At 46.4% G+C, this 13469-nt stretch overlaps 1 protein-coding gene across 2 annotated transcripts in view; it reads left to right on the top strand.

The window, feature by feature from the left end:
- The window catches only part of POLR1A (RNA polymerase I subunit A), a 77925-nt gene that overhangs the window by 3194 nt on the left and 61262 nt on the right, over positions 1–13469 (top strand). For both annotated transcript variants that reach the window (XM_082642176.1, XM_082642175.1), the window contains exons 2-6: positions 4290–4494; positions 5581–5730; positions 7137–7244; positions 9020–9105; positions 9493–9596. In XM_082642176.1, coding sequence (XP_082498302.1) covers positions 4290–4494; positions 5581–5730; positions 7137–7244; positions 9020–9105; positions 9493–9596 — 653 coding nt within the window. The remainder of the gene's footprint in view (positions 1–4289; positions 4495–5580; positions 5731–7136; positions 7245–9019; positions 9106–9492; positions 9597–13469) is intronic.

The following is a 13469-nucleotide window of genomic DNA, read 5'->3' as shown; positions in this document are numbered from 1 at the left end:
GCAATAAATGTTTTCCTTGTTTATAATTCCAATTAAGTTTTTGTTTTGTTTTGTTTTGTTTTGTTTTGCGGTACACGGGCCTCTCACTGCTGTGGCCTCTCCCGTTGCGGAGCACAGGCTCCGGATGCGCAGGCTCAGCGGCCATGGCTCACGGGCCCAGCCACTCCGCGGCATGTGGGATCTTCCCGGACCGGGGCACGAACCCGTGTCCCCCGCATCGGCAGGCGGACTCTCAACCACTGCACCACCAGGGAAGCCCCCAGTTAAGTTTTAGAGCTTAGTGTAAAATGAATGAGAAGGAAATGTAGATGAATATTTATCCAACTTCGAAGGAGAAAGACTTAGCCCAAAGGTAGTGGAAGAAAGCAGCAGTGAGTTTAACTCATTAAAAAATTTTAAATTATGCAAACAATATCATCAAGAAAGTGAAAAGATGCGTTGGAAGAAATATCTGCAAATCATGTATCTGCCAAAGGACTTGCATACTGAATATACAAAGCACTGTTACAACTCAATAATAAAACAGCAAACGACCCAATTACAAAACAGGTAAAGGATTTGAATAGACATTTCTCCAAAGAGGATATCTAGATGGCCAATAGGTACACAAAGATGTGTTCAACCTCATTAGTTATCAAAACCACAGTGAGATACTACGTCACACCCACTAGGATGGCTAGAATCAAAAAGTCAGATCATAAAATGTGTCGGCAAAAATGTGGAGAAGTTAGAGCCTTGGTGTATTGCTGGTGGGACTGTAAAATGGTGCAGCCGCTTTGGAAAACAGTCTGGCAGTTCTCAAAAAGTTAAACATAGAGTTACCATATGACTCAGCACTTTGATTCCTAGGTATATATCCATGAGAAATGAAAAAAATATATTCACACAGAAACTTATGTACAGGACTTCCCTGGTGGCGCAGTGGTTAAGAATCCGCCTGTTGGGCTTCCCTGGTGGCGCAGTGGTTGAGAGTCCACCTGCCGGTGCAGGGGACATGGGTTCGTGCCCCGGTCCGGGAAGATCCCACATGCCGCGGAGCGGCTGGGCCCGTGAGCCATGGCCGCTGAGCCTGCGCGTCCGGAGCCTGTGCTCCGCAGCGGGAGAGGCCACAGCAGTGAGAGGCCCGCGTACCGCAAAAAAAAAAAAAAAAGAAAAAGAATCCGCCTGCCAATGCAGGGGACACGGGTTCAAGCCCTGGTCTGGGAAGGTCCCACACATCATGGAGCAACTAAACCCATGCGCCACAACTACTGAGCCTGCGCTCTAGAGCCAGCGTGCTGCAAGTGCTGAGCCTACACGCCACATCTACTGAAGCCTGCGTGCCTAGAGCCCGTGCTCTGCAACAAGAGAAGCCACCGCAGTAAGCCCGCACACTGCAACAAAGAGTAGCCCCTGCTCACCGCAACTAGAGGAAGTCCTGCATGCAGAAACGAAGACCCAATGCAGACAAAAATAAAAATTAATTAAAAAAAAAAAGAAGAGTACCCAGGAAATTTCCAATGCATTTGTAATTAAAAAAAAAAAACTTGTATGCAAATGTTCCTGTCAGCATTATTTATAGTAGCCAAAGTGTAAAACTAACCCAATAAAATATGGTGTATCCATGCAATGGAATATTTTTTGGCTATAGAAAAATGAAATACAGATACAGGCTACAACATGGATGAACCTTGAAAACATGCGAGGTAAAAGAAGCCTGCTCTAAGAGACCACATAACATATGATTTCGTTTATGTGAAATGTCCAGATGGACAAGTCTCTGGAGGCAAAAAGTAGATTAGTCATTGCATAGGACTGTGAGGGAGGTAGAGACGGATGGAGAGTGACTGCCAGGGATTCTTTTATTGGGGACGAAAATGATATTGTGATGGTTGCACAGCTCTGTGGATATACTAAAAAACACCGAGTGTATACTTCAAATGGACACATTGTATGGTACGTGAGTTACAGCTCAACAGAGCTGTTTGAAGAATTTATAAACTTGTGCCTGTGAAAAATGACAGAAGACATCACAAACTAGGAAGGTTAATGTCCTCATATGTAAGGAGCTCATGTAGACAATAATAAAAAAGTTAAGATTTTAACTTAAAAATGAGTTAAATTTTATTTTTTTAATTACGTAAAGGACCAAAATGGCCTTTAAAACAAAACATAATAAAAAGATTAATTAACGTGACAGGGAAGGGGGTGGGTGGGATGCTGATTCACTTTGCCGTACAGCAGAAAGTAATGCAACGTTGTAAAGCAACTATACTCCAATAAAAAATTTTTTTAAATTAAAAAAAAAGGTATGTCCTAATTTCTGTTAAAAAAAATTTAACGTCATAGTGGGTAGCATTTTTTCACCTTAAATTTGGAAAGTTTTTAAGTGCTAAGACTCAGTGTTGGTTAGGACAGACAGACAGTCTACTTACTGTTAGCCCATCTTTTCTGGCATACAATATGGCAGAATATATCAAGAGCTTCAAAACAGTTCGCCCTGGGACTTCCCTGTCAGTCCAGTGGTTAGGACTCCAAGCTTCCACAGCAGGGGCCCTGGGTTCAATTCCTGGTCAGGGAACTAAGATCCTGCAAGCCACACAGGAGGCCAGAAAACAAAACAAAACAGTTCGCCCCCTTTGATTCAAGGATTTCCCTTCACCAAGGAACTAATTATATTTTTAGGAAATAGTTAAAAGTTTGAATTATGCTATGCAAAAATCTTTATGCAGATAGGTGGCATGAGCTTACTTACAGTGGGGTTTGGCTAAATGAATTATATTGACATATAATGAAAGATTTGGTAATTCTTTATTTTTGGCTGCATTGGGTCTTCGTTGCGGTGCGCAGGCTTCTCACTGTGGTGGCTTCTCTTGCTGCACAGCTCGGGCTATAGGCGCGTGGGCGTCAGTAGTTGTGGCTTGTGGGCTCTAGAGTGCAGGCTCAGTAGTTGTGGCACACGGGCTTAGCTGCTCCACGGCATGTGGGATCTTCCCGGACCAGGGCTCGAACCCATGTCCCCTGCATTAGCAGGTGGATTCTTAACCACTGCGCCACCAGGGAAGTCCCTGGTAATTCTTTTTTTTTTTTTAATTTTATTTATTTATTCATTCATTCATTCATTCATTCATTCATTTATGAATGACTGTGTTGGCTCTTCGTTTCTGTGCGAGCACTTTCTCTAGTTGTGGCAAGTGGGGGCCACTCCTCATCGCGGTGCGCGGGCCTCTCCTGCTGCGGAGCACAGGCTCCAGACGCGCAGGCTCAGTAATTGTGACTCACGGGCCCAATTGCTCCGCAGCATGTGGGATCCTCCCAGACCAGGGCTCGAACCCGCGTCCCCTGCATTGGCAGGCAGATTCTCAACCACTGCGCCACCAGGGAAGCCCCCTGGTAATTCTTAATTACAGAATCTTTCCAAAGAATTTTTAGTGACCTGAAAACACTTAATGCTCAATGAAAATGATAAAGGCAATGCTAGAAATAGCAAATGATCCCAGTTACAGTTTTTAAAAATATATCCAAAGAAAGAAGTCTGTTAGCGGTTTTCTCTACATTGTGAGATTTGGATTTCATTATCTTTATTTTCTAATTTACAAAAAAAAAAAAGTTTAAAAACAAACTTGGCATGAACGTAATTTTGGTAAAAGTACTTAGGTGTCCTGTGGGAGCCTGTTTTCAACCAAACAGAAAATACTGCAATGAAACCTTTAGTAAAGCAGGTTATACTTCTCAAAGGTTTGCATATTTATGTTTAACTTTTCTCAATTCACTATTCCTACATACTGGGATTATTCCCTTTCTTGAACTCTGTGGGTTTGGGGTTAGGTCTGGTCCATATCTCACCACACCCCCACCATTCTGGGCTTTGTCACCTGAATTAAATCACTAACCACTCTGAGCCTGTTTCCTCCTCTGAAAAACGCATGTAGTGATGCCCATCTCAGAGGGTTCAAGTCAGACTAAATGCTGCCTAAGACGCGTTTGGTGTGTAAGTCGGTACTTCTTTGTATAATACAGTCGGCCAGTGTGTTTGGTTAGCGCAAGATTTGCTCTAAATCTGGGTTTTAAAGATGTTACCCCTCACTGCTCTTCGTTCAGCACGTATTCATTGAGCACCTGTTGAGTGCAGGCTCTGGGCTAAGTGCTGAGCTGCAGCGGGGAGCGAGGCAGACACCGAGTCTGCCCTCTGGAGCCGTCTGCACGTCTGAAGACACAGACATTATACCATCCCTTTGCAAGTGCCGAAGAGGAAATGTCCTAGAAGTTGGGTAACCTTGTCTCACCTGGTCTTTTTTTTATCTCCCTAGGAAATTAAGCGTTAAGTCCATTACAAACCCTCGGTACCTAGATAGCCTGGGGAACCCGTCGGTGAACGGCCTGTACGATCTAGCTCTGGGCCCCGCAGACTCCAAAGAGGTGTGCTCCACCTGCGTGCAGGACTTCAGCAACTGCTCCGGGCACCTGGGCCACATCGAGCTCCCACTCACTGTGTACAACCCTCTCCTCTTCGAGGTACGTTCTGGCCTGGGCCACCCTGGCCGCGTGGGTCTCAGGGTGCGGGTGGGATTGGTGAGTGCCACCCCTCTCCCCAGGGCAGGTGTCTCGGGAGGTCAGCTCCCGACACTTTGAGTGAAAGTGCTCTTTACTTGGCAATTTAAAACCTTGAGGAGCGAAATTCAGTACATTCAACTTGGCCTCTAGCCCTACCTAAAGGAACTTCAGTTTGATTCCCATTGAGAAGAGCCACAGCTGGATTCTGTTTACACAGGGGGAAAGCGTTCAGATCTGTCCCTAGACCTTTGGTTCTAAGGGCTTTATGTCTTTCAGAAATGTGGGTGGGGCTTCCCTGGCAATAGAGCCCTTCAGGTGGATTTGTAGGCTCTTGCTTAGAGGCTGGAAGAGCAGAGCTCCAGAAGGCCCAGCACTGAGCTGAGAATGAAGTTACGGTTCAATCCTACTTGAACACTTTTGGCTTCTTACATCAGTTAACCCAGCCTCCGGGATTTGTTTTAAGCAACACAGATGATAGTGTACGTGGACATGTTTTTTGTCTGTTAATGGTATTAGGGGAAGAGAATTGTCTTAGTTAAATACTAAACGTTTGAAACATTATTTTAACTGAAACATTTTAATTAAATGTTTTCAATATTTAGGACTTCCCTGGTGGTCCAGTGGGTAAGACTCCGCATTCCCAATGCAGGGGGCCCCGGTTTGAACCCTGGTCGAGGAATTAGATCCCACCTGCCACTAAGACCTGGTGTAGCCTAAATAAATAAATATTTTTTAAAAAGTTTTCAGTATTTAAGTGAGTACAAAATTTAGTATTTAAATAAAATAAAGGTAGTTCCCGACCTCAGACCCAAAGTAGATTTCTAGTGTTAATGGATTAAAATGAAACCATAAGAGAAAATATAGAGGAATATTTATCGAGTTCTTAAGGTGAGGAAGGGCTTTCCGGGTACATAGGGTGAAGTGGAATTCTTAAAGGAGTAAACTGACAACAGAAAAACAAAAATCGTAAGTATTTATTACATTGAAAATCACGTTGACAGCTATGTCACGTTCTAATATCCTGTCTCTGTTATTCCCTCTCTTCAGAAACTCTACCTGCTGCTCCGGGGTTCCTGTTTAAACTGTCACATGCTGACTTGCCCCCGGGCTGTGGTTCATCTGCTGCTCTGCCAGCTGAGAGTTCTGGAAGTCGGGGCCCTACAAGCAGTGTACGAGCTGGAGAGAATTCTGTACAGGGTAAGTGGGTAGTGGCTGTCATGGCAATCAGGCAAGCCAGAGTGTGTGGCCCCTAAGAATAGTCACCAGAATGCTTGAGCTTTAAGTCTTGTGACTGGGTACAAATAGCTAGGTGTGAAAGCATGAAGCCATAAGAATAATTAAAGGACTCCCCTGGTGGCAGAGTGGTTAAGAATCTGCCTGCCAACGCAGGAGATGCGGGTTCGAGCCCTGGTCCGGGAAGATCCCACATGCCGCGGAGCAACTAAGCCCGTGCGCCACAACTACTGAGCCTGCGCTCTAGAGCCCGCGTGCCACAACTACTGAAGCCCGCGCGCCTAGAGCCCGTGCTCCGCAACAAGAGAAGCCACTGCAATGAGAAGCCCACGCACCGCAACAAAGAGTAGCCCCCGCTCGCCGCAACTAGAGAAAGCCCCACGTGCAGCAGTGAAGACCCAGCACAGCCATAAATAAATAAATAGATATCTTAATGAAGATATGGTCCTGGTCTCCAGGAGCTCCCTCTCTTTATCCTCCTTATGTGCTTATTTTTGACAGTTTGTCATTGTACTTAGCAAATTCTTTGTAGGAATAATTTGAGGTCTGGGGTGCTGGCTGCCTTCCTCCAGAGGAGGGTTCTCATTGCTTTTGCCATATGCTTGGTGGCCTGGGACCATCGTAGTCCATGTTCAAGGCAGGCTATGGGAAGCCAGGTGGTTCTGTTCCAGGGCTGGTCTAGTTCCCAAGGACATAGCCCTTAGGGTCCCCAGCCTCCTGTGTCTGTGGGGTGCGATATGGCAGGAAGATATCCTGTTAGATTCCTGTCCTTGCACTAACTCTAAGCTTTCCTTTCTCTCTGCTTTATCATTTAAGACCTTCAGAATGAAAAGTTCAAACTTTTTGGATTGTGGAATGTTTCCAAGGCCAGGCTAACATGTTGTGCAGCTCCAGGGAGCATCACAAGTCTGTCAGCATCTTCCCCCGGAGGGACACAGCTACCCTGAGGGTTGCCCCAGAGCTGTGCGGTGCAGCATCCCTGCCTCGGAGCAGCCACGGCCCCTGTGCTCTTTGACCTGGATTTTCCCAGTTTCCCTTCAGTTTGGCCTTGGGTCCCCCTCACTGTCCTGTCAGTTCTTTGGAGCTTGACATTTTTTAAAATATTTTATCCTATCTTGGTTCTTTTCGCTTTTCGGTTTGGTCCGAATAATCTAGCCGACCACGACTGGAAGCAGAATAATCTAAATTTTTATTTTATTTTTTTAACAGCAGTGTGGCCAACCTGTTTTGAAAATGCACCACAGCAGCCATGCGGTGTCTTTCTCTCCCCTCAAACGAAACTCTCCCATCCTCGGAGAGGCTGCCCCCTGGTGCTGCTCATAATACACTTGCTTTACTTTGATCATACAGTTTTTTTCTTTGTTTTCCAGTTTCTGGAAGAAAATGCTGATGCTACTGCCTTCGAAATTCAGGCAGAGTTAGAACGATACACAACCAAAATCCTACAGAACAACCTCCTGGGATCCCACGGCGCACATGTGAGTTATCCTGTCTCTCTGTTTCCCAAACACTCGGTTTTTAGCATAATTATCACAGTTGCCTCCGCATTGCGTATCCTTTAGCTTCCCAGAGTTTGAATCCGAGCTCTGCCGCGTGAGGCCTCTGACCTTGTAAGTTACATAACCGTCCCTGAGCCACCGGGTCCTCATCTTTGACGCCTGCCTGCGGGACTGAGGAGAAGGTTAGGTGAAATTAGTGGCTTGGGTACAGCACCCAGTGAGGCTTAGGCTCTGGCTTACGGTCTCGCCTGGAGAATAAGGCCCGCGCCCTGTGCTTCTTTCTCCTTCCAACGCTGCTAAATGACGGCTGCCTCCCTGTCCCCCCAGCGCACCCGTGTAAGGGTTCATTTGTTCAGGGAACGAGTGGTCTAGGTAATCAACCTGCAGGGCTCATCTTGAGATCTGATGCACCTCGTGCCCAAGTTTCACACCAGAGATTCTGATTTAATTGGTCTAGGGTAGGGCCCCAGGGGAGGGTACGAAAGCCGCCCCCGGGTGGGTCTCATTTGCAGCCAGTTCAGAACCACCAGTGTAGCTTAGCTGTGGATGTGCCTTCCCTCGGAACTTTGAGGTCCATTCAAGGGAGGCAGCCGCTGCATCCAGAGGGGTTTCTTTTTTTCTTTTTAATATTTATGTATTTATTTGGCTGTGCCGGGTCTTTTTTTTTTTTTTTTTTTTTTACGTATTATTTTTATTTATTTATTTATTTTTTTTTTATTAGTTTCTGCTTTATAACAAAGTGAATCAGTCATACATAGACATCTGTTCCCACATCCCTTCCCTCATGCATCTCCCTCCCTCCCACCCTCCCCATCCCACCCCTCCAGGCGGTCACAAAGCACAGAGCTGATCTCCCTGTGCCGGGACTTAGTTGCGGCATGCGGGATCATCATAGTGGCATGTGAGATCTTTAGCTGTGGCATGCAGGATCTTTAGTTGTGGCGTGCGGAGTCTTAGTTGTGGCATGCAGACTCTTAGTCGCGGCATGTGGGATCTAGATCCCTGGCCAGGAATCGAACCCGGGCCCCCTGCATTGGGAGCACGGAACCTTAGCCACTGGACCACCAGGGAAGTCCCCAGAGAGGTTTGTTTTATTTATTTGTTTATTTATTTTTAATTTATTTATTTTTTATTTTCGGCTGCGTTGGGTCTTTGTTGCTGCGTGCGGGCCCCCTCCAGTTGCGGCGAGTGAGGGCCACTCTTCATTGTGGTGCGCGGGCTTCTCAATGCGGTGGCTTCTCCTGCTGCAGAGCATGGGCTCCAGGCATGCGGGCTTCAGCAGTCGTGGCACGCAGGCTCTAGAGCGCAGGCTCAGCGGTTGTGGCGCACAGGCTTAGTTGCTCCATGGCATGTGGGATCCTCCCGGACCAGGGCTCAAACCTGTGTCCCCTGCACTGGCAGGCAGATTCCCAACCACTGTGTCACCAGGGAAGTCCAGGTTGGTTTTAAATTAAAGTAACATTTATTGATCCTTACTGTATTCCAGGCCCCCCCGCTGCATTCATGATGTCTTTATCTTAGTAACAGCTTGGTAAGGTGATTGTTATTCTCATTCTCATATTATGAATGAAGAAACTTAAGGAAAGAAGTTGCTCAGTGATTGGTAGCATTTTGCTATATTACGGTTCTGTGGGAAATTTTAAGAAAGGGGTGACTTCCTCTGGTTTTTCAAAAAAAGGTGAAAACCACAAAATGAATACCTACTGGATTGTCTTCAGAATGGCACTCTGAGTTTCCTTGCTTTTTTTTAATAGGTAAAAAATGTCTGTGAGAGCAGGAGCAAACTCGTTGCTTTCTTCTGGAAGACACATATGACTGCTAAGCGATGTCCTCACTGCAAGTGAGTACCTTCCCCTCTGTTGTTTTTTTAAATTTTATTAAAGTGTAGTTGATTTACAATGTTGTATAAACTTCTGCTATATACCAAAGTGATTCGGTTATACATATATATATATTCCTTTTCATATTTTTTCCATTATGGTTTATCACAGGTTATTGAATATAGTTCCATGTGCAGTTTACCCATCCTATACATAATAGTTTGCGTCTGCTAATCCCAAACTCCCAATCCTTCTCTCCCCAACCTGCCATTCCTCTTGGCAACCACAAGCCTGTCCTCTATATCTGTGAATCTGCTTCTGTATCATAGATGTGTTCATTTGTGTCGTATTTTAGATTTCACATTGTTGGGTTTTTTTTCTCTCCTCAAACCTGTCCTCATGTCTAGAACCGGGCGGTCAGTTGTCCGAAAGGAGCACAACAGCAAACTGACAATCACGTATCCAGCCATGGTGCACAGGAAAGCTGACCAGAAGGACACTGAGCCCCAGGGTAAGCAGGCCGGGCCCTAGGAGGCCCTCGGCATGTCTTTCACGTGTGGCCATCAGATGTGTCCCGAGCCTTGGGGATCCCTGGTCCTCTGCGCCACGTGTTTCTCAGCTGCGCCTTTGTGCTGGGCCAGCAGATGGTAGGTGTCCAGGCTCTAGGGCCGGCGGGCGTCCTGGCGAGCTCCCAGCCCCGGCCTCTGGCACAGAACTGACGGCTGGGCTGCAGGGCGAGGCAGCTCCTCACAGGCTGAATGACGCACCTCTTGTCACAGGTGGTTGGTGTTTGGAAAGATTTTTGAGGAAGAAGTTAAGAAATTTACCTGGCCAGTATTTCACACTATTTTGTTGTTGAACAAGTGTGGATTTCTTTTGAAGTAAAATGTAGGTGAATTTTCAAGAAAAGCCGTGAGCAACCAAAGAATGTTAGCGCCTCCTGCAGGCTGCTTCTGACTCCTCTCAGACCCCTGGAGTAGCTCTGCTCTGCCCTTGGGGGAACCTGGGAGCAAACTTGAGACACTTGGTACTCCTGCTTTTGCATTTTTGTAGTTGTAAGTTTGTTCAAAGATGCTTTTTGTTTTTTCTTTGGAAGTGAAGATTAAATAAGGTGTTCCATTTGAGGTACTGAGACCAGTGCCTGCTATGTCTTACGTGCTCTGTAGACATTGACCGTTCGTTTTTTGTTATACAGTCAATGTGCCAGGGCGGGAAAAGCATCACCTGGGATGGACACCTCACTCTGCTTCTTACTCTGAGGGGCTTAGAGAAGGTCGCTTCTTGGACCTTGGGTTTCCAACTCTATGTAGAGGCAGCGATAGAACTTCTTGCCCAGAGTTGAGGAAATTTCATTTCATGGGCGAAAGTCTGTAGCATGTTGTTTCTAAACCTTACTCCAGAGTTCAAGAACACAGAATAGGCAAGGAAATAAGTTCTCTTCCTGGAGTTGCATAATCTGTCTTTTGCATTGAGGACTATGGCAAGGCCTGGAGTAGGTAACTGCCTTACCCGTTTGGGCCGCTGTAACAAAAGTACCGTAAACCGAGTGGTGTTTATAAACAACAGACATGTATTTCTCCCAGTTCTGGAGGCTGGGAAGGCCAGGGTTTAGGTGCTGGCACATTCGGTGTCTGGTGGGGGCCCACTTCCTCAATGACAGCCAACTACTCCCTGTAACCTCACATGGTGGAAAGAGGCAAGGGAGCTCTGTTGGGGTCTTTTCATAAGGGCACCAGTCCCAGTCACGAGAGTTCCACCTTCGTGCCCTAATCACCTCCCAAAGGTCCGACCTCCTAACATACCACCATGTGGGGGGTTAGGATTTCAACACATGAAACTTGAGGGGATACAAACATTGAGACCATAGCAATAGCAAAGGCGTTTCTTATTACTTTTTAAATAAACCTTCTACTTTAGACTAATGTTAGACGTACAGAAGGGTTGCAGACATGGTACAGAGAGTTACTGTGTCCTCTTTACTCACTTTGCCCTAACGTAACATCTTAGGTGACCGTGGCGCCTTTGTCAAAACTAAGAAATTAACATTGGTGCACTATTAACTGAACGACAGACTTTATTTGAATTTCACCAGTTTATCCAGTAATGCCCTTTTTATGTTCCAGGATCCAATCCAGTACACCACAGCGCATTTAGAAAGCCTGTTTAATGGGTAACCGTAAACAACCACGAGGGTGGATTTTTCTACCCTGTATATAGCCCTTAAAATAATTTTTAAGGTTGGAAACTGCTGCTCTAGCCCTTAGGGCACCTTAGAAAATGTTCATAGATTGAGAACAAAGATGGTCAGAAGTCTAGAGGATAACTATTTCTTTGGGGCAAATATCTAAAAGTTAGGTAGCCTTTGTCTAATCCATTCTTTGAAGTAATCTTCACTGCAGCTTTGAGAATATGATGGTGCCACCCAAAATTCTGTGCATTAGAAACAAGTCAGCCGTAGTCTTCGATAGTTTCTGGATTGGGTTTTTAGTATTTAGCAGACATTTACCTGTTGGGCACTCAGCCTCGTGCCCAGGACCCGGCCTCTGGCCGAGTCCAGTGCCAAAGTGGAGACCTGACCTTGTGGCCTCTGCTCTTGGGGGAGGCTGCGGGTGATGCAGGTCAGTAACTCCAGGGGGAGGTGATGAGGCAGGTGAGCATTAGGACAAGGGTCTGGCCATGTTCCTGGATTCGAAGGGGGCCAAGCAGTGAGGCCTGTGCCTCAGTGATCCCCACGCACTGGTTATCCCATGAGGGGCGCCATAAGCTTGTGAAATTCACGTTCACCCCAGAGTGTTCCTCAGGCCCCAAGATGATCGCACTTTCAAATGAGAATTCTTAAAGCCAGGTACTCCACCCACTGTGATCTTGTCTTCCCCAAGTTATTTGACTTCCCGACATTTGTTTTTGACATGGCAGCTCTTAGAGCTAAACGAAACACACATTAGGGCCGTTCTGAGGTCCCATCGAGGCAGATTTCATTTTTTCCAGGCTGCAAAAGTGTCCTGTTAGGAAGGGTGCAGTCCATGTGAGGAGGTGGCATCCCACAGGTCTCTTCTGACTCAAACCCAGTGAGTGAACAACCCCAGTCTGCTTTCGTCTGTGACTAAACTGTGGTGGGGTCACTTCCTGCCCTGGCAGCTCTGGGTCAGAAGCTGGAGAGCTCTGCCGGATGCAGCTCATCTTCCTCAGCTCATCAAGCCGGTTTAGTAAGAGAGGGGTTCTTTCCAGAAGTGCCCGCAAAATGGTTCTTTCGGTTAGTGGGGTCTTTTCTCCCCACTGAACGCACGTAGCTTTCTAACTCTGTGGTGTATCCCTGAGGGTCAGAGCCTGTCTTCAACGCATTCTCCACACTTCCTTCAGTTGCGTTAATTGGTTGAAATGTTTTGCTTTTATAGGAATCAAAATTTTAGACGTGTAAACTCTTGACCTAGCAATTCCACTTTAATGATTTTATCCTAAGAATTAGGCATGCCCAGAGTATTAAGTCGTTTAAAATTGGAAATGACTTCAGTGCCTGTTAATAGAGAGTAATTAAATTACGATACATCTATTAGTTGTTCTCCAAGTTACAGATTTCTCTAAAAACTTTCAGTGACGTGTCTTCTGCAGTTGGTAAAGAAACCAACTAGAGAATTGGAGGTGGAATGAAGCTGGATTTTACAGATGTGGAAAAAAGCAGGAGAGTAGGGCTTCCCTGGTGGCGCAGTGGTTGGGGATCCGCCTGCCGATGCAGGGGACAAGGGTTCGTGCCCCGGTCCGGGAGGGTCCCACATGCCGCAGAGCGTCTGGGCCCGTGAGCCATGGCCGCTGAGCCTGCGCGTCCGGAGCCTGTGCTCCGCAACGGGAGAGGCCACAACAGTGAGAGGCCCGCGTACCGCAAAAAAAAAAAAAAAAAAAAGCCATGTGCATAAAGCTATTTATCACAGTGTAACTTATAATAGTAAAAAGATTGGGATCAACCCAGATATCCAACTATTACAGTGTGGTTCAGTCACTCAGGAAACATCCTCTCAGAGGGATATCATGCAGCCATTAAAAATGATGGTGATTGGTCTGACTAGGGCCCTGGGCCAGAGCTTCATCTTCATGACAGTTGTGTATTTTGGTCCCCTGACCTGCTCCACGATCACCACAACTCGAAAGTCCTTCACCATTTTGGCCTCCGTTATCCTCTTCGCCAACCCCGTCAGCCCCATGCAGTGGGTGGGCACCGTGCGTGTGTTCTTGGGTCTCGGTCTCAATGCCAAGTTTGGGAGAGGAGCCAAGAAGACATCCCACTAGGAAGAGAGAGACTACCTCCACTCCAAGAATATTTATTTTCTGGAACAGTGACATCTCTAGGGAAAATAGACAAAATAGAGATAAGGACTAGATTTTAGTCTGG

Source organism: Mesoplodon mirus (genome assembly GCF_964341445.2).
Source record: "Mesoplodon mirus genome assembly, chromosome: 14".
Taxonomy (NCBI): domain Eukaryota; kingdom Metazoa; phylum Chordata; class Mammalia; order Artiodactyla; family Ziphiidae; genus Mesoplodon; species Mesoplodon mirus.
This window is presented reverse-complemented; position numbering and strand designations above follow the sequence as displayed.